We start from the raw sequence: 27,484 nt of genomic DNA on the forward strand, positions 1-27,484 counted from the left end.
GTAGAATTAAATAATCTAGTCAATCCTTGAAACTATAAAGCTTTTAAAATTATGAAGACTTGACTAGGAATATTGACTTGACCAAAGACCAAGACTGTTGACCAAATTTGGGAAATTGTGTTCGCAGAATTTCTTGGCTGGTTGTATCTTTTTGCATGATCGACGGTCTCTGAATTGCCGTCAGATTGATATATTATACGACATTGGCTTGTTGCTGAACAAGGTCACATCAGATGTGATAATAGTTGGAAGATAGATTTCTCAGTAATGTTAAGATTAGAAAATAGGAAGGTAAAATGTCAGATTTTGATATATATAATTTACACGTGAAATTGTGTTCAAAATCCATTCACTCTTTCAAGTCATTTTTTAAAAGAATCTATCAAATATGAATAACACTGGATTTGAATATTGTTTTCAAATCTTGAGTTGAATAACAACAAATTTCAAAATCACTAAACGAAGAGATCATAAATATAAAAAATAATAACACTAGATTTTATTAAAAGATTGTAAATTAATTATGGAGATTTTGCAAAAATGACTCAATAAAAAGTCAAATGCAAAACTAATCCTGTAACTTTTTGGAACTTTCATTTGCTCTTTCATCCCAGAAGTTCAGGCTATTCATAAAAATGCAATAATTTTTTTTCATTTTGAAAATGCTTGTTTTACTCAATCATCTTCATCTTCCTCTTTTATTTACAACATTTTCATCGTCATCAATATAACAACCACCATGAACAACCAATTTCAAGCTATAAATACACCTACAATCAACATCTACATTTTCATATTCTTATTTTTTACACATACAAACTATTTTCCTTTCACTTCCTTTCTTATTTCATCCCAAAATTTTGATTTTGAAATTATGAGCTTATTAGAGTAACTAAGTTCATGATTTTGGTCAAAAATGAGTGGGTAACTTTCACTAAGAAGTTATATGTGCTTTAAGAGGCTAAACATGAAGCTCAACGGATCTAAGAATGATCTTTGAATTTTTTTCAGATCTGTTCGCGTAGAAGATTTCAAACTTTTTTTTATTAACAAAAAAACCGAGAAGGAAGTCTTCTCGGATAAACATGTTAGTTTTGCAATTGACCGAATCATATCCGAAATTTGACTTTCTATAGAAGATTTTCTGAGAAGTCTTCTTAATTTTTACATAAAGTCTGATCTGTTCGCGTAGAAGATATTTTTTGCTCATTGGTATTTTGAAAATTTTTGAAATACAAAAGTAAACCAATATTTACAAAGGAAGACTTCTTAAGAAGTCTGTTGTAGAGTAGACTTCTCAAGAAATCTTCCTTTGTAAATTTGCAATTGCAAAAATGATCTAAATGGAAAACTTCCACGAAAGTCTACTTCATGAAGACTTAAGTCAATGTTTAATAAACTTTCATTTTCTGTATAATTAAAAAAAAACACTTTCAATTTTCTTGTTAATTAATTCATGTATATTAGTCAATATTGAGGCTTCTGAATGAAATTCATAACTTAATTGATGATAATTATGAGGTTACCAACATTCAAGTTTATTAATGTTTCTAACTAATCCGAGAAGACTTATTAAGAAGTCTTCTGAGAGAAAACTTATGCGGAAATCTTCTATGTTAGTTTCTTTACAACATGTATTTTCAAGAGTGTTAAGTAACTTCATTAATATCAAGTTAATGTGTCTTCTTAGATCACAAGATATACTTTTGAACTTTCATGAGATTTAAAATTTCTTCTTCACTTAAAATTTAAGATTCTTGCTTAAATTTTAATTTTCCGCTTAAAATTTAAGTTCTTCTGAGAAGTTTTCCGAGAAGTCTTCCCAAAATTTTTTAATGAAAGTGTTATATGTTTCAACTTATGGAATGTTTGATATTTTTTGAAGTTGACTAAGTTTTATCGAGAAGTCTTCTCCCTTAGTTTTTGTAAATTTGAATAAAATTTTCTTTTGTTGCGTTTTGTTATTGAAATTGTATCAATAACTTCAATAATTTCAAGTACTCTGGCAAGATAATATTGCAGACATGAACATATTTACCAACTTTTTTCCATTAACATCTCTTCAAATTGACAAAAGAATCCACAACTAAAAGAGTAAACATATAAATCACAAAATATACCATAAACAAAACTATTACACATGAAGTTAGAGATCATTCCTCCACATAGATAAGTTTGGACTCCACTTGACATCACCATTTTATAGCCCTCCCTGTTCAGGTTTCAGATTTTTGAAGACTTTCAGGAAGACTTCCAAGAAAACTTTATGCATGTGAAGTCTTCCGAAGTTCTTAATTCCAGAAAGACTACAAAAGACTTCATGGAATACTTCACATGCATAAATTTTCTCGGAAGACTTCTATTCCTTGAAGTCTTCCATAAAGTCTTCGAAAACCTGATACTTGAAACTTTCATCGGCCTTAACACACTCAGATCTGTTTACTAGATGAAGAAAAATGCAAGAGCTTTAAGCAAGATGGTTACTAGATGAAAAAATTCAAGACATAGAGACTTACCCAAAATCTCAGATCTGTTGTGACTCCACCATCAGCTTCAACCTACAAGACCTCTTCTTCCACCTTGACACCTCCGGCAGCAAACTCTGAAACCTCTTCCTCCACGACAAGAAAAAATATTTTTCACAAGGCCTATATTCCTTGTTAATTCATCGTAATAGGGAGTTACGACGAATTAACAAGGAATAGCGTTTTGTTGTAAAACATTCGTCGTAATGGAGGTTTCATCGTAACTTCTGTGTAAAATTTACGACGAAGATAATTCGTCGTAAAAGACAAGCAAAAGCTTCGTCGTAAAAAACAAGCAAAAGCTTCGTCGTAATGTTAATGTTAAGTTTCGTCTTAAACTTTCCTCGGACTGGCCTCGTAAAATTTACGAGGACTTTACAAGTCTTGCATTGTAAACACCTCGTAACATTTACGAGGATTTAACAAGTCATTCGTTGTAAAATTCATGTAAACTTTACGATGAATTTACATTGATATATATATATATATATATATATATAATACCCCCTCCGTTTCACAAAGATAGATTTTCTAGCGTTTTCACACATATTAAGAAAACATATTAAATCACTACAGTAAATGTATCGTTTTCTGCAATTTTTAATATCTTTTAACCAATAATAATTCAATAAACTCAATTAATTTTCTTGAAGTTTACAATTTTCTCATAGAAAACACAAAATATCTATCTTTGTGAAACAATTTTTTTTTTCTAAAACATCTATCTTTTTGAAATGGAGGGAGTATATTATTATTATATATAATATTACGAAATATTCAAAATTTTTTTTAAAAAATTATAAAACGAAAAATTTATTTATAAAAAAAACTATATAAATGTCATAATACAAAACAGAACAAAATATTTTAATTTATAATACAAAACGAAACAAAATAAAAAAGCTACGGGACACGTTCTCGAAATAGTTTGGGTGGGTGCTCGGTTCTGGAGTGTCTCGATCTGTGCATTCGATAGGAGGTTGTCGCATCCCGTCGTCTGGCGTCCAACGCTCTCTGCATAAGCGGGTTTCCCACCACCATAACGTCGAGCAGATCCTCAAGGGAGTCCAAGCGAACCTGCTGGGCATCCATTCGAGCCTTCATCCGAGCAGTCTCCTCATCCCACCTCGAAGAGTATGACGAAGTCTCCCTTGCGACTTCGTTTACGGAGAGTATTCCCACTGTCCGTCCCTTCTTTTTAGGAGCCACCTTTAAAAAACATATTAATATAATTAAATATATAAAAATAATCAAATAAACTAAAATATATTTTAAAATTTTACCTCTTCGAAGATCCTGTCGATCTCTTCTGTTGTCAATTTGACGGGTAATCCATCGGTAGAGTCCTGGGTTAGTTGCGTCTCCCGCTCTTCAGCCCGAGCAGCCACTTCGTTGAAGAGTTTCTCGGTTGCAGGACTGATAAAAATCCCGTCTGATGTGGCGTGAGTCATCTTGAATAGATCAGAAAGAGATGGTAGGACTCACGTCTTCTCAAACTACAAAGATAAAGAATAAATAAAATTAAATATTAAAATTAAGTAATAAATATAAGCTTAAAATAATAAAAAATAGTACAATAAAACTTACAACTTCTAGACGGATCCCAGCGTGGGTTTTTTGTCCGGTTTTATGAACCATGGGCAAATGACCATCCTTATCCTTCGTTCTTTGGAAAGCAGAGCACGAGTTGGCCTTACGGATCGTGGAGGGTAGCTTCTAATAGGCGATGAGGCCATCCCATACATCCTTCCTGATCTCGGTGGGCTTCCCTTCATAACCATAGATCTCCCATTTGTCCTTCCATTCTGAGACGGTGTTGCAAAGGCAAACCTTTGATTTTGCCACAAATTCCGCCTTCATTCTCTCGTTGATTGCTAAGGACCAATGCCACCTTTACTGAAAAAAAATATTATAAGAATATTTAAATGAATAAATAATTATTAAATATAAAAATAGGGGAAAAAGTTACCGCAAAACATTTAAACCACACAACTTAGCGTGGTCTGGAGTCAAAATCCAGTTCAGATGGGCTTCGATGAAATATCCCTTGATCGTGTCTGAAACGCTCTGGCCGACACGATTAATGGCTCAAAACCTGGAAATAGTATCAAATTGGTAGAAAATTAATATGAAGTAAAATATTAAAATAAAAAATAAAAAACTTACTAATAAGTACCCTTCGGTCGATCGGGGTCCAGAATATCTAAATCCTCTCGTCCAGGCTGGACAAAAAGATCCTCCACTATATATCCTGCGTATGGTGTAGATGGAGGCACACACAAATCTGAATGAACTCCAGCTGCTAGGGCAGGCTCAGGTGCTGGGGGAGGAGGTGGAGGCATCTGAGCCGGTATCTGAGGTGCATGAGGAGGAGGGGTCCAAAAAACTCTCTGAGATATCTGTGAGTCAGGAACTACCTCCGAAAATGATGGGCCGGAATAAGATGTCCCAACATGGTCGCCAAACATCTGGGAATAAGTAGGTGCACGTGATGTTTTCCTAAGAACCAAATCTAAATTAAGAAAAAAGAATCAATTTAAAAACCACAACATAATCTTTGAATATAGTTCCGTTACCTAAACTAACCACCTAAACTAATTGCCTAAACTAACCACCTAAACAACCTAAACTAATTGCCTATATATTACATCATTCTGAATCATTTGAGTTCTTATCAATGTCAGTACAATGATCATCATCGGTTCCATCAAACTCGCATCTACCTACTTCATCCGTCACATTGTCGGGAAGATCTTCATATTAACGGTTATCTGGGTCAATAAGAAGGATTTCATCAGTTTGTAGATCAGGTAACTCGATTTCAGTAATACACACTTCTTCTTGCAAATGTGGTTCTTCTCCAGAAACTACTCGTCCATGAGGTATAATTTTGATTGCAGCCAACCAAGTGATTCCCATATCTTTAAGGCGAGGATATGGAATGAAGTTAACTTGCTCGGCGTGAGAAGCCAAGACGAAAGGCTCAAATTTGTTGTATCGTCTTCCAGAATTGAAGACTCCTTCAACTCTTGTATCAATTGTTGAAGAAAAACATCTAGCGACCATTTTGGATGCTTCGGGCCAGGGACTAATATGGTCAAGAATATAAATTCTTGTTCCATGCAAATCTCCGAAGGTAGGTTGTACCGCGTAAGAATAACGAACCACAAAGAATATTGTCTCCCAGATATTCCAAATGGACTAAATTCATCTTTGCATAACGCAAAATTGACATTCGGAATATTTCTAGCGAAATCTGGTTGTACTGTGTTGAAATGTTTCCATGCTCTTTCATCTGATGGATGAGCGACTTTGCCATCCCTCTGGACATGTTCAGCATGCCACCTAATCATTCCAGCAGTCCTCTCATATTGATATAATCCTATCAACCTGTCTGTAATAGGTAGGTACCACATCCTTTGGTACATTACTCTGTTCCTCCCACGTCCTTGCGGTTAGAATAGTGGCTTCTTGCATGATCGACACTCTTCTAACTTCTCATCGTTTCTCCAGTAGATCATGCAGTTGTCAATGAAAGCATCTATCATCTCCGAAGGCAATCCAATACTATAAACCAATTTTTGAATCTCATAATAATTTTCACTGATACGTTGTCTTCTGGAAAATACTCTTTAAACAGCTCGGTCCATGCATCCATGCAATTCTCAAATAAATTATGATTTGTTTAATATTCATCATCCTAGCAGCTAGAGACAATTTAGAGAGACCTTCTCTACACTCAGTGTTGATTGGTTAATTTGCAGCATCTAGCATTTTATAAAACATTTTTGCACCCAAATTAAGTTCTTCAATATTTCCAGTTTCATCAGCTATTGTTGTTGTAGTTTCTGAAAATGGATCAGTAATCATGTCGTGAACCCTATCATGATCTACCATCTGATCCTTCTGATGGTAACTATATTCATTATGCAAATGATTCGGTTCTTCATTATTACCAGCATTCTGAAAATTACTATTACTACTACTAGCTTCATTTCCACTATAACCCTCTCTATGTTGAACCAAATATAGTACAGTGGTGTAAAACCTCTGTTTATTAAATGCTTCCATACAGTTTCACTACTGGTAATTTTGAATTCTTGCACTTCAAACAAGGACAGAACATCTTACCGCTTTTCTGCATGATCGGTGTACAGCCCGCCTGGTACATGGATGTCTCTAATCCGCTAAGAAATGCATCCGTCACTCTACCTGTGGAATCTTTGTGTGTATACATCCAACTCCGTAACTTATAAATATTTGGGCGTATTTTCCAAATAACCAAAAAAGTGAATTAGATTTTTAGAGAGATAGTAGAGAGAGATAGGAAGAGAAAGTATGAGAGAAAGAGTGTTTTTAGTTAGTTAGTGTATTTCGGGTTTTTGTTTTTGTGTATATCTGGACAATGTTTCCTAAATATTTCTACCAGCGGACATTTTTTCTATTTTTTTTTCTTGATTTTTTTTCTTTTTTTTCGTTGCGTGAAGGTATAACAATGAATTTACAAGGAATAGTTTTACTAGGATTTTATAAGCCCTTAACTTCTATTTTACAACCACTTTACAACGATAGCAGTTAGGTGAAACTCACTAAAAATATGTTTTCACCAAAATTAACGGTAACATGATTCGTTGTAAGAACGTTGTAAGCTTACAAGGACTTTACATCAAACTTTATCTTTCCTTGTACTTTTGTCGTAAAGTTACATGGTTTTCACGACGACCTATTTTCCTTTTATCTTTACAAAAAAGTTACGACAAAAGTTAGTTTCTACGTAAAATCGTTGTAATTTCGACATAACTTTATGAGGAAAATATTTCATCGTAACTTTTCGTCGTTAGAGGCACGTTTTCTTGTAGTGCTCCAGTTCGGACAGCTCCTCCACTTTGACAGTTCCAGATCTGAAACTAAATCAAAGATTCAGAACATAGCTTGGGGAAAGGTAATAGATTTGAGCAAAAATAGGTTACCAAATAAAGAAAAATCAGATATAGAAACTTACCAAAACACTCAGATATGTTATGAAAAATGAGACATGGGAGAAGACTTCGAAAGAAGACTTTGACGAAGTCTTCTAGTGCATTATATGTTAGAAGACTTCCGACAATTCTTCCCATAAGTCTTCTTAAGTTTAACTCAGATCTGAAAATTCTGCATATAAAGAAACAGTTAAATAGCTTCAAAATAGAGAAAAGTTTCAAAAATAATTTTTAATGCTAAAAAAATAAATAAAACAATTCCATTAGGTTAAATCTATAACTTTTTAGAATCTAACATATAAAGCACACAAAATACAGATCGAAAATTTATATATATGTCTTTAAAAGAGTGGAAGATGAGAACCATGTAATGAAAAACCTGCAAAAACAAGATAAATAAAAATGAGAAATTGATATAAAGTTTGATGTTTTTACGTTCAAAGTGATTAAATAGAGATGGGGAAAATTTAGAATGCCAAACATTATATTTTTGTTGGAGCCATTTGAGAAAAATAGAGAGAATGTGTAAATTTTCTTTATATAGAGAGACAAAAATTCTAATTAGGATAAATATTTTCTATTCGGAAGACTTTCGGAGAAGTCTTTCCAAAAATTCTTATAAACATTAATTTACTATTCCTCCAAAAAGACTACCGAGAATTCTTATAAGGCATTATTTGTTAGTAACTAAACAGGAATAAACACTTCATTAAATTTAAAATCAAGTTTTAAAATGTTTAATATATGCAAAACTAAACACATATATGTTAATTTTAATTTTATTAAAAAATAATTACTCCAAAGTCTGACCCTAAAAATACAAACAATAATATAAGATATGTCCAAACCCTAAACTAAATATCATGACTCAATCTACATCTGAGTCTTATTTGAGAGGAAGTCTTCTCGGAGAAGACTTACAAAACAACTGAAGACTTACCAGTGTTATATTCGTAAAAGTGCTTATTTGTTTTTTGTTTAGAACATTACTAGATTATTTTTGGGGTATCTTTTTTTTTAAAATTTAAAATCAACCTTTGAGTCATTTTTGACAATTTTTCCATTAATAATTGAATAACAATAGATTCTAAAACGTAAAGAATTAATTTAAGTCCAATATTGAATAACACCACTTAGTGTTTTAAAACTATAATCATCAAATTTTGAAGCTGTAATTGCTTTCGGAAATGAGTAATGCTTAAAACTTTCGTATCTAAAACCTTATATATATATAATCCCCTTAATATTAAAGTAGGAGCATTTTTAAAGAGTAACCTTATGCTCATGTGCTATTAACAAATATGTCATTTCCTATATGGCAACACCATATTCATTCTCACACTCTCTAGGTAAAAACCCTCTCTTTACTAGACTTATTACATACTTTGCCATTACTCATTAATTGGTGCTTAACATAATGTTTTAATCATATTAATTGGTAACTTACGATTTAAAACCGGTTAGAGACAAGAACTCTCGCCTTAACAATTTAAAACCGGGTTGGGACAAGAACTCTCGCCTTAACGTATGTTGTAATAATTTAATGTTTATTTTAATGTTACTTTCGTGACATATCTAATATATATATATATATATGTGGTTATCTAAATTGGTTTTCATATTACATATAAAATATTTGATCAAAACCGGTCATTTAAAAGTTTCACGTCCATTATTTCCAATTCATATAGACATAAAGAAAAGAGTGATTGATTTAAAATTTAATTATACCAACCAAATTTAATGATATGATCCTAGGTAATAACTGATTGATTTATAGTCAGCTTACATATTTCAAAACTGATATTATGAATTTACTCATCCTTACATAATAATGTCACACGTTTTGAGTCTGCTAGCATATTTTCAAAACTGATTGATTAAAAACTAAATTTTGTTGACCAAATTAACTATTTGTTTCCTATAATACACCATGTGATTGGACGAGCGTAAGTTCTCAAAATTACATATTAGTTAAATGCATTAAGTATAGTTTGAATAAAAGATTTCTATTCACCGTATTAATCAGAAGATGAAAATAATATATCAGCATTAACATCGGTTTACCTTAGTACACATCCAAATTAATTAAAAAATATAAATAAGAAAGTCAAAATATTATTTTCTCCAATTAGCCTCAACGCTTTTATTACCTTTTAATTGTACATAATAACTGAGAATTAGTGATTAACATTATTGATTCGACGAGCAAGGAATAAGGTAAATTCTCAAAATTTCATATTAATTATTGTTACCGCTATTGGCTCATTCGTGGAGGCTGCAGTGCTCACCAAAACTTCAACATTTTGTCTGGCAAATAATTTCGGGTTGCTTACCAGTGTATAAGAATTTTTACTCACATGGTATTAAATGTGATACGCAGTGTCAGTTGTTTGGGGCTGAGGAGGAATCTATTAATTGTGTCTTTTTTGAATGTCCTTTCGCACTTCAAATTTGGGCACTATCTAATGTTCCATCTTGCCCAAGGATTTTCCCGACCTCATCTATTTTTTCAAACATGGATTATCTATTCTGGCGGCTACCAAAAGAACCAGATTTGAGTTGCTTTCCCTGGATTTTATGGTTTATTTGGAAGAATCGGAATGGAAAAATTTATAGGAATCAGACAAGGGATCCTTTCGAGCTCCTTCGGACGGCGGGAATAGAAAGCGTCATGTGGACGGATTCACAAACCAAGGATTATCCATCGGTGGGATCGTCATACAATGTGGATATCCTTAGTACGGGTGACATAAGTAGGTGTCATATAGATGGAGCATGGAGAGCACAAGATGTGTGCACATGACAAGGATGGGTTTATAAAGCAGGTGGATCAACTGATACTATGATGGGTGCCATGTCTATTCGCAAAAGTCTATCACCTTTACATGCCGAATGTGAAGCGTTGATATGGGCGATGTAGTGTATGAAGACCCTACGAATCTCAGAAGTGGTGTTTGCAACTGACTGCTCTCAACTGGTGAAGATGGTGTCTACACCAACAGAATGGCCGGCGTTCACTACACATATGGAGGAGTTTCTGCGATGTAAGGAATTTTTTCATCCCTTTACTATTCAGCATATTCCGAGGGCACATAACACAATAGCGGACAAGCTAGCACGAGGTGCTAAAAATCAGCCTGCAGCTATGGTTTATGTTGATTCGATTCTCCCGAGGTGGCTATTGGATCAGGAATCTACTTAGTTTCTCTCTAGCCTTTGTTGTAAAAAAAAAAAAAAAAAATTATTGTTACGAAAATTAAAATAAATCTCAGATATGCAAGTATACCATAGACCCGCCATGCATCTATAAAGACAATGCTTTATATTGTTTTCTCTTCACCACCGTTTCCTTCTCAAAACATCCTTACCAAAACTTTCGAGCTTGCACATCACTCATGGCAGGCTTTAACTCCGTAAGCCGATTTGAAACCTTTTAAGACAATGTGGAGAGTGAGGGTTAGTATTGTTTGATTGTGGAAGCAATGTTTTGCTGCTGGTGGACTAACCATTTAAATGATTCTCTTTGATTCTAATGTAAGTTTCTACAATCTTTTCAATGTTAAATGTAATATTTTAATTAAAATTGATGGGTTTTTCGAAAATTATTTTTTAACCTAATGATGTTCCAAAAATTGATGCTTTCAGAAAGTGGTATATCATTTCTTTTAGTGAATTTGGACTATCATTATTTGTGTTTATTTTACTAAGTTGATACTTTGTTATGTTTTTTTATAGGATTGCAAACGAAGAGTTCTGAAGACACTTCTCAGTTGTGGTTTTATCAGTCTTTTTAAAAAATTTGGTTCTTTAAAATTTGTTTCTTTAGTATTTTATTATTATATTTTCTATTTTTTCTTCTTTTTATATTCATAATTTATATTATGAAAATAATAATTTTATTGCTTATGTTCTATTTTATCAAAAACTCATAATAAATTTATATAAATCTTTGCTTACTCTCACATTTTTTTATTCAAATATATTTAAATTACACTAATAATTAAGCAATATAGTTTTAAAATTATAATCTGTTTTATTCTAGGGCTGTGCGGGTTATCACCTAGTGTGATAAATATAAGACTAGAAGACTAGAACTTCAACCACTAAGACACATATGTACGTTAATATTATTAAAAACAAAATTCTTTGATAAGGAATTAAAGATGATTGTTAGGGAACGTCTTTTCAAAAATAAATAAAATAGCAGATTTCATTCTTTTTTGTGTGATCATACCTCACAAAACAAACATTCTAGTAATGTTCTTTGAATTTCAACCTTTATAGTACATTCAACAAAAACGATTTTGTTCTCATTGAATGGTTGCTCTTTTCAGGTGGAATATTATTTCTCTTTAATTCTAAAGTGTACAATTATATATGTGCATGTTGAATTTGGTATCCATTTAATTATATTTTTGGTAAATTAGAATACTTTTTCCAAACACTAGATCCTTTTTCCGCGCTACGCGCGGATAATATATTTAAATTTATTACATTTATCATTTTTATTTGTATGTGAATTTTTATATATTAAATTATATATAACTAATTTTTTAATTTGATTTTTTTTATATTTTTAGTTTGAATTAAATATTTCTATTATATGTAACACAATTAACTAATAAAATATGAAGAATCAAGTCCGAGATTTTAGAGTTATGTAAAAAAAATATAATTATGTATAGAACACAAATTATCTTAGTTTAAAAGATCCGAATCTCATCTCGAATAAATTTACGAAAAGAAAAAATACTCCAATAACCTACTTAAAATATAAAACCTCATTTTCAAAAAAAAAAAGCGTACTTAATAATATTTTTTTAAGTGTAATAGTTGAAAACTGACAATTCAATATCGATCTAGAATATTATTTTAATATATCTAATACAAATATTAATTGTAATAAACAAATTTTGAATTTTGTAATATTACATGAATTAGAAGTCTTTAAAATTTAAAATCTTTTTTATTAGCATACTATATTTTTTATTCATTTATTATTTTGACGTTACAAAATATTGCTTTAGTTTTATTTGTATATTATTTTTTAATAATTTAGTTTTTTTAAAGTAATTTTAAAATTATGTAGAATATAATATAATTAAAATTATTTATTTAAATATATTCAAATATGATGTCTCACTTTTATGTGTGTTTGCGTTGAGCATATTTAATTTGTAATTCGTATATTTAATAACACCTTATTGCGTGTCGTTCTATGGTTTTAATAAATGTGTTGTCATTTCATTTTGTTACTACTAACATGATTTTATAGTGATTATTGATAATATATTTTAACGTTATGTATTATATTTTATAGTATATTTTTTAACTCTTCGTGCTGGCACTTTTTTAGAATCATTTTAATTAGATAATAGGTTTCAAGATGTAAATAAAACTGTGTATGTTGTAAATTTAGACTTTTTAATGTAGCTGAGCACTATCAATTATGAAAATTATATAATGATTTTATTTTACTAAATCTTTCTTTCTGTGTATTTTTTTTATTTTTTATTTTTACAATTTTATTGTATTACTATTTAATTGCAGAGAATTGATATTTTCAATTTTTGTTTCATATACCTTAAAAGTCTTCGGTTGATTTTTATTTGTTTTCTTTCTCCAATTATAATGTACAGTTCAGTCGTTTTTTTTTTTGGATCAAACTACTAATATCATCAGATAGAAAAGCTTAAACTCTAAGAATAGAGTGAGTATTTGTGCTAGAGAAAACTGGTTTAACCAATAATATAATGAGATATTATAATATTAGAAGGTATGAAAACTCTTCTATGTTGTCCTACGCTGGACATAATTAAATTGTTGTCAATTGATTCTATATTTGTGATAACTCGAAATACATCTTTATGCCTTTCTTATATCATTTTTAATTGGTTCACAGTTCGACTATTTCTAATATACTAAGAGTAACATAAAATTAGATGTTGATTATCTCCTCCCAATTAGGAATGCACAAAATGAGAGAAATTCAAGATGAGACCATTTTACAATTTTGTCCTCATATCTATATAGAGTTAGTTTATAGATTACTCTATCTGTTTCAAAATGTAATCAATTTTAATTAAAATATGTAATATTTAAAAGTTATTACTTTAGAAAACTGTCATTTAATATATAAATTTAATCAATTACACAGTAATTTACATAATTTAATTGGTCACATAATATCCAATAAATATAAAGTTACATTGAAATATAAAAACAATTTATATAGTGAAACAAAAAATACTTTTAAACCATTATATTATAAAACAAAGAGAATATTCAAATTATATTGAAACATTAGAATAGTAAAAATCAGAAAAAGTTGAAATCTCAACGTCGATCATTTACGTTGGCCATGTTATTAACTTTGAAGATAACGTGAATGATCAAGAACAAAAAAGATTAATTTTAGCTTCATTCTTTTTTTTTTTTATCATTTTACCAAAAAGAAAAAAAGAACAGGAAGATGACTAATAAAAAAAAGATACAAACAGAGTACTGTAAAAAGGTGTTTATCACAATAGCAAACATTATAGTCTCAAAAATAATCAACTTTATATTAAATTTTAGTCAAAAATAATAAAATATATAATACTAATAAATTTCATTTTAAATATAATTTAACTTTAAAAAAAATTATCATTGCACATGGTACAGAAAAACACCTAGTATTATTTGAATTTAAAAAACTATCTGATGCACTGACTTTTTGTGACAAATCAAATTTAAGGAACTGGGCAAGAGATTGAGAGGAGGGATGTGGAGAGGTACAAAGAGTCTTCACTTGATGAGTTATAATGGAGCATTGAAGTGCCATTGTTGTAGTCGTAGGAGTTACACTGGTAAAGTTGGGTAGACGAACAGATTTGGAGTCACTGAAGACGTCTGAGGCGAGTAGACTAAAGAAAAGGAAGCTATAAGTTATACAATGGACTGACTATTTTGATAGGTTTGGATAGTTCGAGAACCATCATCTAAACATTTGCGATGACGTGGCAGTTTGATTGGTGGGGAATATTTTGTCCTATGTGACACTCCTAAGAAGCCTCAAAATTAGTAGCTTTTATATAGTAGGATTATTCTTTGCTTAGGTTAATATGTCTCATCGTGATACATAAGCCTCTCTTTTTCCTGCAACTTAAACTTTTATTTCACATCAAATCTTTTCTGAGAATAATTAACGCAAATGACATATTAAGAAGATCCAAGAAAAAAGGTTTATGAAAAAATAAAAACTATTGTCTACACAAAAGATGATGCCATCGCAATCATATCTTTTTCTTCCAAAATAACTCGAACTACACAACTTTAACACAATTTTCATTTTCTATTTGATAAAACAAGTCGAAAAATTCGCATTTACATTTTTTCTGTATATATATTAGTAAGATCATTTTCAATGGTATTCTACTCTTCTCTCTAACAAGAAATATAGAGTAAAAATCATTCCAATGGTACTATATATGTTGCTCCAAATATACATGAACAAATAGTAGTATAGCAAATATAGAATATCACTATACCTCTTTACTATATGAACTTTTTCTTTACAGACTAACTCCTCATTTTATAACTTTTTCACTTTTCATCAAATAAAATTACATAGTAGAACTTTACACATTTAAGTTTAACACTATGTTTAGTACACGTTTGTTTATAATTATGTGTTGTAATAAAATTTTAATTCTAAAATTATCATTTAGTTGTATAAATAGTGTAATTGTGGTAGTATATTGTTATAAAATAAAATGAACGAGTGAACTTTTAATATTTTTAAATTAAGGTTTGTATAATAAATTAAAAAAATAACTAGAAAATAAATATTTTGAATATTCTATTTTCAGAATAAAAATAAATGCAACCACTAACGCCGAACTCTCCTCTATTTCTAGAGTACTTTGCTTTTAGAGCGAAAATTAAAAACAACCACTAGAGATTGTCTAATTAATAAACAGTATTTTAAATGCTCCGGTACTTATTAGAGATATCTCCCGATGTATATTATGTAAATAATAAGTGAAAATTTTAATGTACAAATTACAAACTTATGATTACAAATATCAGTTTGCAATCTTTGTAATCTTTTATTAGATCACTTTTTATCTTTTTGGAATCATTGCTGATTCGAAAAGCCATATGGATGGAAAATTGTAAATGAAACATTATCAATAAATAGTTTAAACGCAACACAACTGTTATAATATATTGAATAAATTATCTCAACGAAAATATTCTTGTAAGAACACTATTAGACTATTTAGCAAGTAAAAAACACTATTAGGCTAACACATTATCAGTTTTTTTGTGTGTGCTGTTGTATAAAAAAAACTTGAGTCTACAGCGTAATTTCGTTCTTCCAACTAATTATTTAAAACAATTAGTTAATAACATAGTCATATACATGCTCGAAGAAAAACATATATGCATATATACTTTATTGGTGGTTAAAAGATATTATTCTAAAATCATTTTCCTCATATAGGAAATTAGGATATAATTGAAATTAAAATCTAAATGATGAAAAAGATTAGTAATGTGCCAAAAGTACTAATTTAGTGGAAGAATGAATTGATTCTCTCTCAAATATTTATCCTAATAAAGATTTTAAAAGTTGCATGGAAGTTCGGCTGAAAGTCTGTTTCATGTTTTAAAAATGATTCGGAATCATAATTGTTTTGGAAATCAAGTTAAAATTTTCTTTTCTAAATGCATGGAAGCTTTTATTTTTATTTTAAAACTAGCGATTCTGTTCTGGAAATGCAAAAGAATTACATTTGATATTTAAAGAATAATTGTTTTTATTTTGTATGTTTAACATGGAATGACTAATTCTTGACTTGTATTTTAACATCATTGCTTAATATTTGTTACAATTATCATATAATAATAGACTTAAAACAAAACTGGTTCCATTGTTTTATCGAAAACAACTTGTTTTATTTTCTAATTGTTGACAAAAAGTTCATAGAATCTATAAAGAGTCAACAGTTTGATTATTTGGATATAGTTAAATTTATAAACGTTTCTAAAACAATTTCTTTCTTTTCTAATTTTTAAAGGTCATGTTTCCATGTTTCCAATTCCATGCAACCTAAATTATCTTCTAGAAGAAAAGTTAGAGATGATGAAAAGTTTTTTCTATTCAAATATATCTTAGATCTAAGATGAACTATAAAATAATTTGCACACACATTTATCCAGCAAATATCGCATCCACGTCAAAGTAAAATGTAACTAAATTCTAGAGCAAAGTGATCAAAATGAAAATACTATCCGGCACATGTACCCAATATTAATAGTCATGGAAAAAACACTTGGTAAGCGCCAAAAGGAATACCAAAAGAAAGAGTTTATCCGTGAGATGCTTCTTAAGGAATTAGTTTTGATAAAAATATCGTCATCGTCATCATCAATCATGAAGAAAAGGATCAGTAGATATAGAGAAGAAAGCATGAACCTGAAGATAGCTAAAAAAATCAATAAGGATACATGTAATTCAAAACGCCTTATCTCTCCAACCAGGAGGACTTTGATCATGAAACAAATTGGTCCAAATTCTACACAACAATGGTTCAAGGCCAACTGGAATGACCTCAAAATATGCCCGGAATGACCAGAAAGTTATTCCATCTATAAATTAGAGGTTCCCTAGCCCACCCGATTGCAAGTATCTTTAATTTTACGACAAACCAAGTCCAATGAAGTGGCATGTACCAAAACCGCTTCTGGAGTTCAAAATGCATCTCTTATGGACTCAGAAAGCCCAAGAAAAGATCCAAACTAGGACATTCGCTGAATGAGATCTGGTTTTATGATGTGCTGTTGGAAAAGCGAGAGAAAAACGAGCTTGAAAACTTGGTGTGAATTGGGAAGGACCATACCAAGAAATATGAGTTACACACCCGACGTGTACGAACCGATGGAAATGGACGGAAAACCTGTGGAATGATCTTGAAACTACATCAACTTACGCAAGTATCATTACTACTAAAGAAAAAACACATGGTTTCCATAAGAACCTAATACTTTGTAATAAAGTAAACTACAACAAGGATTGATTCCATTTTTGTGTATGTAAGGCAATCCAATTAGGGTTCAGCTAACAATAAAATAATTTTTATCAGCTCTTTCTGATTTACGAGTTCATCATCTCCCTCTGATACATTGGTATCCTGTCCAGGGAACCGATTTAATCTAGTGCATCTCTCATAGGTGCCTTGATGAAGCAACTGTTAAAGTTTTCTCACGCCGTGCGTGAACGTATGCACATCTATTTTATAGTCAACCAAGGCTCAACTCCACAAAACGATTGAGAAACAAAAACTACCAAGCAACCGATTAAATCTCAAGTGAGTACAAGATAAGCCTGACAAATACCACACTGAAATCCATGTCAGGACATGATAAACCAGGCTCTTATGCACCCAGTGTCACATAGAAATACGTAGGACTTGGCAAAATAGTTAAAAATATTAAAGCCACTCCTGCTAGTGTATTTATAAAAGCCTTCACAGGCACCAAAAATTACGGCAAAAGCATTTTCAAAACACATGTCACATATGAACTATGATTCCGAATCACTAGAAACCGGAGATACGACGAGCTCTTTATCCAAATCAAGCTCGTCCACAACCATCTCATCAAGGTCATCCTAGAGATATTCTGGACTTCTCCCAACGACCGAGGTCCTCTGCCAGGCCAATCACTTCCTTTAACATCAACTCCTTGATCATATCAACCGTTCAGTGGCCTTAGAGACCAAGAGATCCCTTTCATGGACAGCCTCTGAATCGACAAAAGCTCGCTTCGCTATATCAATTGGGCTTGATACTTCTTGACAGCATATCCGAGGATGTTCTTCTCACCTTCACGCATCTTCCCTTCCATGGAAACATTCATAAAACAGACATTATCCTCATGAGACTTCAGCTCTAGATCAAGGTGGTCTTGACACTTACAACAATCATGTTGAGCATCATCGATAAGCCTCTTGAGCTCGGTTTCCTTAAGCACAACCACAGCTCCAGATGTCGACAGAGAATAATGTGTGCTTTTCAATTGTATAAGAAGGGTGGGACCTGATGCCTCTAACTCCTTAAGACGCTCATCTCGGCCCCATCAACTGAGCTTCAGTATCCTGAACTCAACCTCCAGCTCAGATGAACGCCGAGTCAATTCTTACCTCTTTTTCCGGGTTATCCTCATTGCGGTATGATCTCGGCTGTTGGAAGGCTCCATAACTATCACCTTCTCCCTCCCAAAAAAAGGAGCGTATAATCGTAAGACGAATGGAGTCGATTCACCAGGATTTTTTGCAAAAAAGAAAGAAGATCGTTAACCAAGCAAACTGCATAGCAACAACAAAATATTTAAAGATAAACATGCCTACCATTGCGTTGGTTTGACAGATGCTATGATAAAGGTCGCTCTGCACAGAGGGATCGATCTTTACAATAAGATCGCCAACTGATACCAGTCAAATTACCCTAAGGAGTGATTTATACTCTCTCAAATAAGATGTCGAGTTGTAGTACTTAGAGATCGAATTCACAGGGACCATAAGGATTCTAATATGATTTGTTAAGCAAGGATGTTTTAAGAGTTTTAAAAGTAAATTGCAGTTTTATATTGAACAAGTGTTTGTTCAATAGCAGGTTTTTGGGGTTTTGGTGCTTAAAAAGGAAATAGCTAGACTTAGGATTTTTATTCAGGAAAGTTGAAATCATAATCCTTTAGATGCCTAATGAGTTGCATGTATGATACTGAAAAGCTCAACTATTTGATCAACAAGTCTTTCGGCTCTTGCGGGCATTGACTTGCTGTCTATTAACTAGATCTATGATCTCAACTCTCGTTATATTGATCTATAGAAAGTGTCGATCGATATTCCAATGGGCGTATCGATCGATACACCTTTTGCACCATCGATCGATTATTCAAGTATGATATTGATCGACGCGCTCTAGTCAAGCTTTATGCGCAGGTTGAATGAATGCTTACTAAGCTCACTAGATCAGCTCTCGCCTTGCTCATAGCAAGAAACATAGCTCTATTAGAATGTTTTCAGGATGAGAATAAAGCTATGGCTTTTATCAATCTATCCAAGGGCAGGTTCTAGGTAGCTAATCTAGAAACATGCATTAATGAACAATCCTAAAGATGATTATCACAACTCAGCAATCTATAGTTGGAGCTAATCCCTCCTAACCTATTTAAACCCTAAAATCTAACAAGAGAACTACTCAGACATGGCTAAGCAATTCATAACAATGGATAAGTATAAAATTTCATAGAATAGATAAACTAGATATCAATGGAGTTCCAATCACAAATTATAACTTTGGATCTTCTCTCCTATCTATCAATAAAACAATGAAACACAAAGAAAGCACACTTTGCCTCTAACATGGCGGCAAAGCTTATATAATTAGGTTAAAAACTCGTCAGAGGCAATCTTGTAAAATAGTGAAATCTTGGGCTTCAAGTCGGCTATGACCAAACGGGCTTCCTGTGTGCTTTGCTGTCGATCGATACCATGTCTTGTGTATCGATCGATTCTAGCTCTCCAATATCGACCGATAGTCGATCTCGATGGTCATCTCGGGTGCTTGCTCCAAATATCTCCAAAATACTCCAAAATCATCACTTATCTCCAAAACATTCATGATCTTATAAATATAATAAGTAGACTCTATAATTATATAATTATTAGTAAAAACACTTATAAACTATGGATGAAAATAGGTCAAATCCATAGTCTATAACCAACCAGATGGAAATGCTAATAAATGTCAACACAAGCCGAGCCATCCTCAGCGAGAGCGAAATCACCAGGAAAATTGAAAGATATGGAAAAAATTTCCTGCTTGGAAAGAGGGCACACCAGTGGTAAGAGGCATGACCTTTGAATTATGTTTAACCCTCTCAGACAAAGCAGAAGTGTTCCTACTTCCTGAGACTCCAAAAGAAGAAGGTTGGCATTGGTATCTACAACCCGAGCCTCGTTGATGCCAACCTCCACTCAATAAAGTAACACCCCTCAACATTTGGGCATCCAAAGGCGATGGACGACCTGTGTCAGACCAATGGCTGCTGATCGCTGCAAACCGATGAACAACTCCCTAAGATCGGATACTTGGGACAGACGAGGAATGAAAAGCAAGAGATCCGAAAGCATTAATTTCCATAGCAAAACTATCAAATCAGTTATCTCGAGACCACTTTCGGACTCCACAGAAGGCGCTTCCTAGATCCAAAAAGGACGGATAATGGAAGGTGGAGGATCATTGGGACGACCTGACAAAAAAGGCAAATGATGTAAGGACAAAAAAAATGCCAAGGCCAAGATTAACTGATTTTATACCTATCAGAAAGAGCATTCAAAATGGCCGCAATCCAAATAGGAGTAAACGAACTCCAAATACAGGGGAAATGTCTTTCAACTCGTAAATCACAGGTTTCCTGCCTCGAGGCCTACCAATGTCTCCCCAATATAGGCTGACAAAAAAGGAAAATATATAAACCTTAAGACTATAGAGTTTAAACCCAAAATGTAGAACAATAACAATATCGTCAAAAATACCTACCAAGATTCGCGTTCTATTCTGACCAAACCGACCTCACAAAATCTCCGGGGACTAAATTCTCGTCTATCTTGACAAAGAAATATTTACTTGCCCAGTTCTTAAGCGAATCACTAACAGTGAACAATATTCGTGAATTTCCGAAGAGATCATACGCACCAAGCTTTGACGAAACCGAATTAAAAGCAGCCATAGCCTCAAGCATTTAAGGCACCATCTCCTGTCCGACCTCGCATGATAGAACTAGGAGGCCTATAATGGTCCGAAATCCGACTAAGCGTCAACTGTGAAACAACTATACCACGTCTATCCCAATATTTAACCAGGATGGAAGAAAGAGGGAATCAAATGTGACAAGTGCTCCTCGTACATAGTAAACTACCCCTGAATGCGCCAGCCAAGGCCTATCAGCCTCATAAAGAGGGAAGAAACCATTTCCACAGGAACCTTGAGTGACTCTCTTATATCTTGAATTGACTTGAATGTAATGGCAGTTTTCGGATTCTAGATCTCCTACAGAAGCAACAATCTCGAGCATACTATACATCTCAGAACCTACACCCGAGCTGGATGCTAACTTAAGACACGTCGGTCTTCCGGAGGGGGGGTATTTTTGGAGGCGGCTTCACCCCAGTCAAGACCCGATTCGAGACCCAGAATCACTTAAACCAGAAAAAGATAGCAGGCCCATACCCATCCCAAGCTGGAGAGACTGTCATGCCGAGCTCGCACAGTCAAACCTGATTTGAAAAAGATTCAAAACATTAAAGACCATCAATAAAATCCCATATACTCACTGGAGATCACATGGCCGTTATGATTCATCCTTGAAAACCTATAAAAGAGAGACCAAGGACAAGAAAAAGGAGATCATAGTACTTTTAAAGCAATTCTATACTTTCAATAGTTCTTGGTCTTAGATACCCTGTGTATTCGTAATTGAATTCTACTTGTTTTTTTTTTTTTGACATCGAAAAGCTATTCTAGTACTCAAACTTGAGGTGGTCTGGGTAACTAGACCTGAATAGAACAACCAACAAAATAAATGTCTTTATGGAAAGATCTTGCCATCCTGGCTAGGAAGTCAGAGATCCGATTTTGTGCCCATGGAACATGGGTAATCTTGAATTCCAGAAAGCATATCTGCAAAGTTTCTATCCTCTTCAATTCTGTTGCAAAACTTGGCCAAGCTTGTGGTTCATTAGTCATAGCGATCAGGTCCTTGCAGTCTATTCTAAAGCTCTGACATGTCGAGTATTATAGCATGCTCTCCATCGCCCATCTTAGTGCTTCTACTTCTGTGTGCAGAGGAGACTCTCGTTGAGTATAATTCCGTGTCCCCATAAGTTGAGCCTTCCCCAAACTGTCCATCCAAGCCCATCCACTCCCGCCTAACTTTGATGTGGATGTCCATGATCCATTTATTAGACAAATAATACCCAAGCTTATAGCTTGAGATTGATCACTACTATGCTCATGTATAGTCGGTGGGATCATTTCGTTTGAATTGAACCAGACTTGATACTCACTCTCTGCATAACGAACTAACTCCATAGGGTTTCTATCTATGCCCCTAAAATGTTTATCATTCCTAGCCTTCCAAATATACCAAATTACCCAGGGGTATGGATCCCTATCTAATTCTGGCCTGACAATGATGTTTTTCCTTCAGAAGATGTAATCCATATTAGCATAGATACTCGCGACATGGAAAATATCTGAACTCGTTGGCGTTGAAGATAAGGCCCAAACTTGTAAAGCAGGCTGACACTCAAATATTGCATGAGTAACAGATTCTTTTGGTTCCCTACATCTTGGACAGTAATTATCGCATCTCATGTTGCGTTTTATCAAGTTTTTTTTGTTACTGCCACATGACCTGTTATCAATTGCCATATAAGATGGCGAATTTTCTGTGGAGCTTTTATCTTCCAACCAAAGACTTGGAGCTTAGTTATACTGGGTTCTAATATCTCCTTCTCTTCCTCACGTCGCAATAAATTACGAGCTACCCATTATCCTGATCGTATAAAGACCATTCTACCTGTTTTATCAATCAGATATACTTCTTTTATAAGAAATCATTAATAGATGTATTTTTTACATATATCTTATTATATACGATGTCGAAACCTTAACACTAATTAGTAGGTGAATATTAAGCTTCATCACCAGAAACTTTGGGGGTGATTGGTTGGGCTGTAGGAAGTGACCTTAGCTTTAGTTTTCATCTACAACCTTAAATACTACTAATCATGTTTTATCTTGGTTTTAAAGCTACAACCAAAAATTAAAGCTACAGCAAAAGCACACAAAAAATGGTTGTAAACATCTTATTTTCTAAAGCTCCATTTTTTTAGCTGTAGGAAATTTTAAAGCTACATCACTTAAAGCTAAATCAAAAATCCTACAGACAAAATGCTAAAGTAAATTTTCTAGAGTTACAACCCAACCAATCACTCCCCTTATCTTTCTCTGTTCCATTCTAAACATTAAATATTCATATATTTTAATTATAAAAATTCATTAATCAACCCAAAATTGAAAAATCGTAGAGTACATTTCGGCAAGCCGGCGATACAGTATCTACGAAACAAACGAGTTGAACATTAAATATTTCATCAAATGCAATTTTATCGTGTTTTCTATTTAGATCTCACTTGTTTTCTAATTGATGAAAATAGGTTAAAATTAGGCACGGCAATCAGGTGACCATTCGGGTTCGGGTCGGTTCTAATCGGGTTTTGGTTTTTCGGGTTCACATAAATCAGCTCCATTCGGATATTATAAAAGTTCGGTTCAGTCTTGTTTCGGGTTATGTCGGGTTCGGGTCGGATCTTGTAGCACAGTCTAAACCCGGTTGAACCCAATTAAATTTCGGGTTCGGTTCTAGACCGGGTTTCGGTTATCAAAACTACTCATTTTACCCGAAATACCTTATATTACCCGAAAATCTGAACAAAATAATTTTGCTTCATGAAACACTTACAGGCTCTGTAATGCTAAAAAATAATAACAGTACAATTGAAACACTACAGACTCGTTAACATGGGTGGAAAACACGTCAACACTAAGCAAGACAATTTTAGGTTCAACGTAAGTGAACACAAGTATCTTAAAACGTGTATAACACAACTATCTTAGGTCCAGCTTTGTGCATTACACAACCTGAATAACACAACTATCTTAAACGTGGACAAAGACTAGAACATGTTCGTTAAGTAAATTGCAACAGTGAAAGGAAAACTCAAAAGAACTTTTACTAAACTTCAAAAGAAATCAAACTTGTTCATAATATAGCTTAAATGCAACTGTCAAAGCAAAAGACATCTCTAATGAGATCAAAGGCGAAATGAAATCCAAAGCCAACACCAAAAAAAAAAAAAAAAAAACTTCAAACTTCAAGAGCAATCTTCAATCTTCAATTCTCACATTCCCAAACTCTGAGACGACAAACAAAAGATAACTAATATCAGCTTCTCTAGCAATCGAATGAAACATTGAAAGAAACTAAGATAAATAAAAACATACCTTTCTCAAGCTTGTCTAGCTGCTCAAATTCTTCTAAAATCTGCTCACTACACATCAAAACTTCGATCAAGTAATGGGTTAAACAGCTTCTATATGGCTCCAAGATTGTACCACTTGTGCTAAAAGCACTTTCTGAAGCCACTGATGAAACCTGCATCGCAAGTAAATCCCTCGCCATCTCTGCCAGCACAGGAAACTTGATTCTGTGGACCTTCCACCAACCGAGTATGTCGAACTCAAATCCCATCATAAGCTTCTGATTCTCAACAGGTTCCCTTAGGTACATCTCCAGCTCATACCTTGGCTCATTTCCTGAATCAACAGCAAGATTCTTGTACTCAGAATCCATTCTCAAATACCCAAAGTCTTCAACAACCAGCTTTAGCCTATCCAAATGATCCTGACTCTCCTGAACAACAACAGATTCAGCCTGCTTCAACTGAGAATATCCAGTACTAACCCCTTTGAATCGGCGAGCATACTCATTGAACATACTGGTAAGGAGATCAAGCACAGATTCACTCATTTCTTTGGCTTCTGTATAGTCTTTTCCATACAGCTTCTCAAAGCAGAAGTTTGGGTAAGTCATCTTCTTCCTGGGATTGATGATTGCTGCAAAAATCAACATCTTGTTCACATTCTTCATGCCGTCCCAATACTTCAAGAACTTCTGCAACATGTCTTCAACTTTCAACTTCAAATACGGGTCCAAGTTGCAGGTCAGTGTTGTGAGATTCCTCTCAACAGTCACTATCTCACCATAGCATTTGTAGGAATTCACCTTTGAGGAAGCTGAGACAACTAAAGTACTATTATAAAAGATGACTAGGAACCTCTTTAGCTTCTCCACAGCATTCCAGTCACTAAGACCAGGTGGTCCACACCTCTTAACACCATTTTCTACTTCTAAAAAGTAGTCATTGTACAATTTGTCCTCTGCTTCCATCCTATCAAACGCCACTTTGAACTGCAAGGCTCTAGATAACATGAGGAAGGTTGAATTCCACCTAGTCTTAACATCCATCGGCAGACTTCTTCTTGTCATCTTTCCAGTAATAACTCTTTGGTCAAACGCGTTTAGCCTATTGGTAGAAGACTGGACATACTGGACTGCATTGCGGATTGCCAACACATTTTCCCCTAAATCACATAGACCCTCCCTAGCTATCAAGTTGATAATGTGTGCAGAACACCTCATATGAAGAAAGTTACCATCTAAGACTAAAGCATCAGGCGAGACTGATCTAAATTCATTATGGAAACGCCTAAGAGCAGAGGTGTTAGCAGTAGCATTGTCTACCGTAATGCAAAACAGCTTCTCAATTCCCTAGTCAGCTAAGCAGTCTAAAAGAACAGTGGAAATCGTCTGACCTTTATGATCCATGACCAGTTTGAAACCAAGGATGATCTTCTTCAGCTCCCAAGTTGTGTCAACAAAATGTGCAGCTACAACCATGTAACTTACACCTGCCAACATTGCAAAAGCAATGATATTAGAATAAATAAAAATAGAAAATTGTTCTCACTTTTCAGAAAGAAAGAACCTTACATGTCACTTGAGAAACCCAAATGTCAGTGGTGAGGGAAACTCTTTGTTGGCTAGTGTACAACCATTTATTCAACGCCTCTTTCTTCTTCAGGAACATCTCCACAATGTCTCCAGTAGCAGTTCGCCTTGAGTGAGGTTTGTAAAGATTGACCTTCACGTAAAAACAAAACATTAGTTTCAGAAATCAGAAAAATACTTCACGTAAAGATTGAAACAATACAAAGCTTTATCTTATTTCAGAAATACTACCATCATGTACTTTCTATGAAAGAAAGAGGCAACTCAACTAACACCAATAACTCATTCGCCGCTTCTCTGACAACTTTCTCAGGTACTTTTGATGGCTTCAAACTCCCTTCATCATCAATGGAAGTTTGATTCTTCCCTTTGCTAATCAAGTGCGCCTGGTACTCTTTGCAGATGAGCAAGTGCTTCTGGAGATTGGAAGTTCCTGATTTGGTTGCACATGAAAACACCTTTTGGCAGTAGCGGCAAATGCACCTGTCACGGCTCTGCGTTGTTCTGCTGTAGTGGTTCCAAACATCAGACCTTGACACAACAACTTTTTTAAACTTCTTCGCCTGAGAAGCTTCTTCACATGGGGTTTCTGCTCCCTTCCTCTTCCCATGCCTATCAGTAGTTTGGTGGTCTTCATATCCAACTTCATTTCCTTTCTTAGATGACTCAGCTCCATTGTCTTGTGGGATCTTGGACGATGATGCATCCATCTGCAAGTGGTGAACCAACATCACATAATCAGCTTACGATCTTAATATAATACTAAAATTAGAATTTGTAAGTAACAATACAACAGCTTAAACACATTCCATAACCAACACAAGATACCTTTCCAGCAACTGTTATTGACAAACACTACAACCAAGATCAAAGAAGTACACTACAACTTAAACACATTTCAAAACCAACATAGTTAAAAACTGAAATCTGAGAAGAAACAACAAGGACTCGACTTAAGACACCATTATGTCAACAAAAGAAAACGACCAACTGAAACCGAACACGACAAACCCGACATATCCGAGAAACCCAAAGAACAAACCCGAAGTACAAACCCAGAAACTAAAGACCCATTAATCGATTGCAAAGAATAGGAAGATGAATCACCTCTCTGTGATTTCTTGACAGAAGCGGCGAGGAATTTTGGTGCTTTTGTATTTCCAATTCGAGCAATTGAAGTTGCTTAATAAGGGATAGATTCTAGGGTTTCGAATTTTCGATATCGTTGAACAGAAAAGGAATAGAAGTCGGAGAGGATCATGATTAGGAAAGGTTATTGAGATTTGGGTG

General features: G+C 33.6%; 1 protein-coding gene across 1 annotated transcript; it reads right to left on the bottom strand.

The window, feature by feature from the left end:
• Positions 1-4,546: 4,546 nt before the first annotated feature.
• On the bottom strand, positions 4,547-27,212 carry LOC125608600 (zinc finger BED domain-containing protein RICESLEEPER 2-like). The gene is made up of 8 exons (XM_048779019.1): positions 27,206-27,212; positions 27,023-27,033; positions 26,470-26,904; positions 26,177-26,327; positions 25,999-26,094; positions 24,628-25,923; positions 4,702-5,037; positions 4,547-4,620 (listed from the first exon to the last, which is right to left on the bottom strand). The coding sequence occupies exons 1-8, from the start codon at positions 27,210-27,212 to the stop codon at positions 4,547-4,549; spliced, it is 2,406 nt and encodes an 801-aa protein (XP_048634976.1).
• Positions 27,213-27,484: the final 272 nt, after the last annotated feature.

This window comes from Brassica napus, chromosome A5 (genome assembly GCF_020379485.1).
Source record: "Brassica napus cultivar Da-Ae chromosome A5, Da-Ae, whole genome shotgun sequence".
Classification (NCBI taxonomy): domain Eukaryota; kingdom Viridiplantae; phylum Streptophyta; class Magnoliopsida; order Brassicales; family Brassicaceae; genus Brassica; species Brassica napus.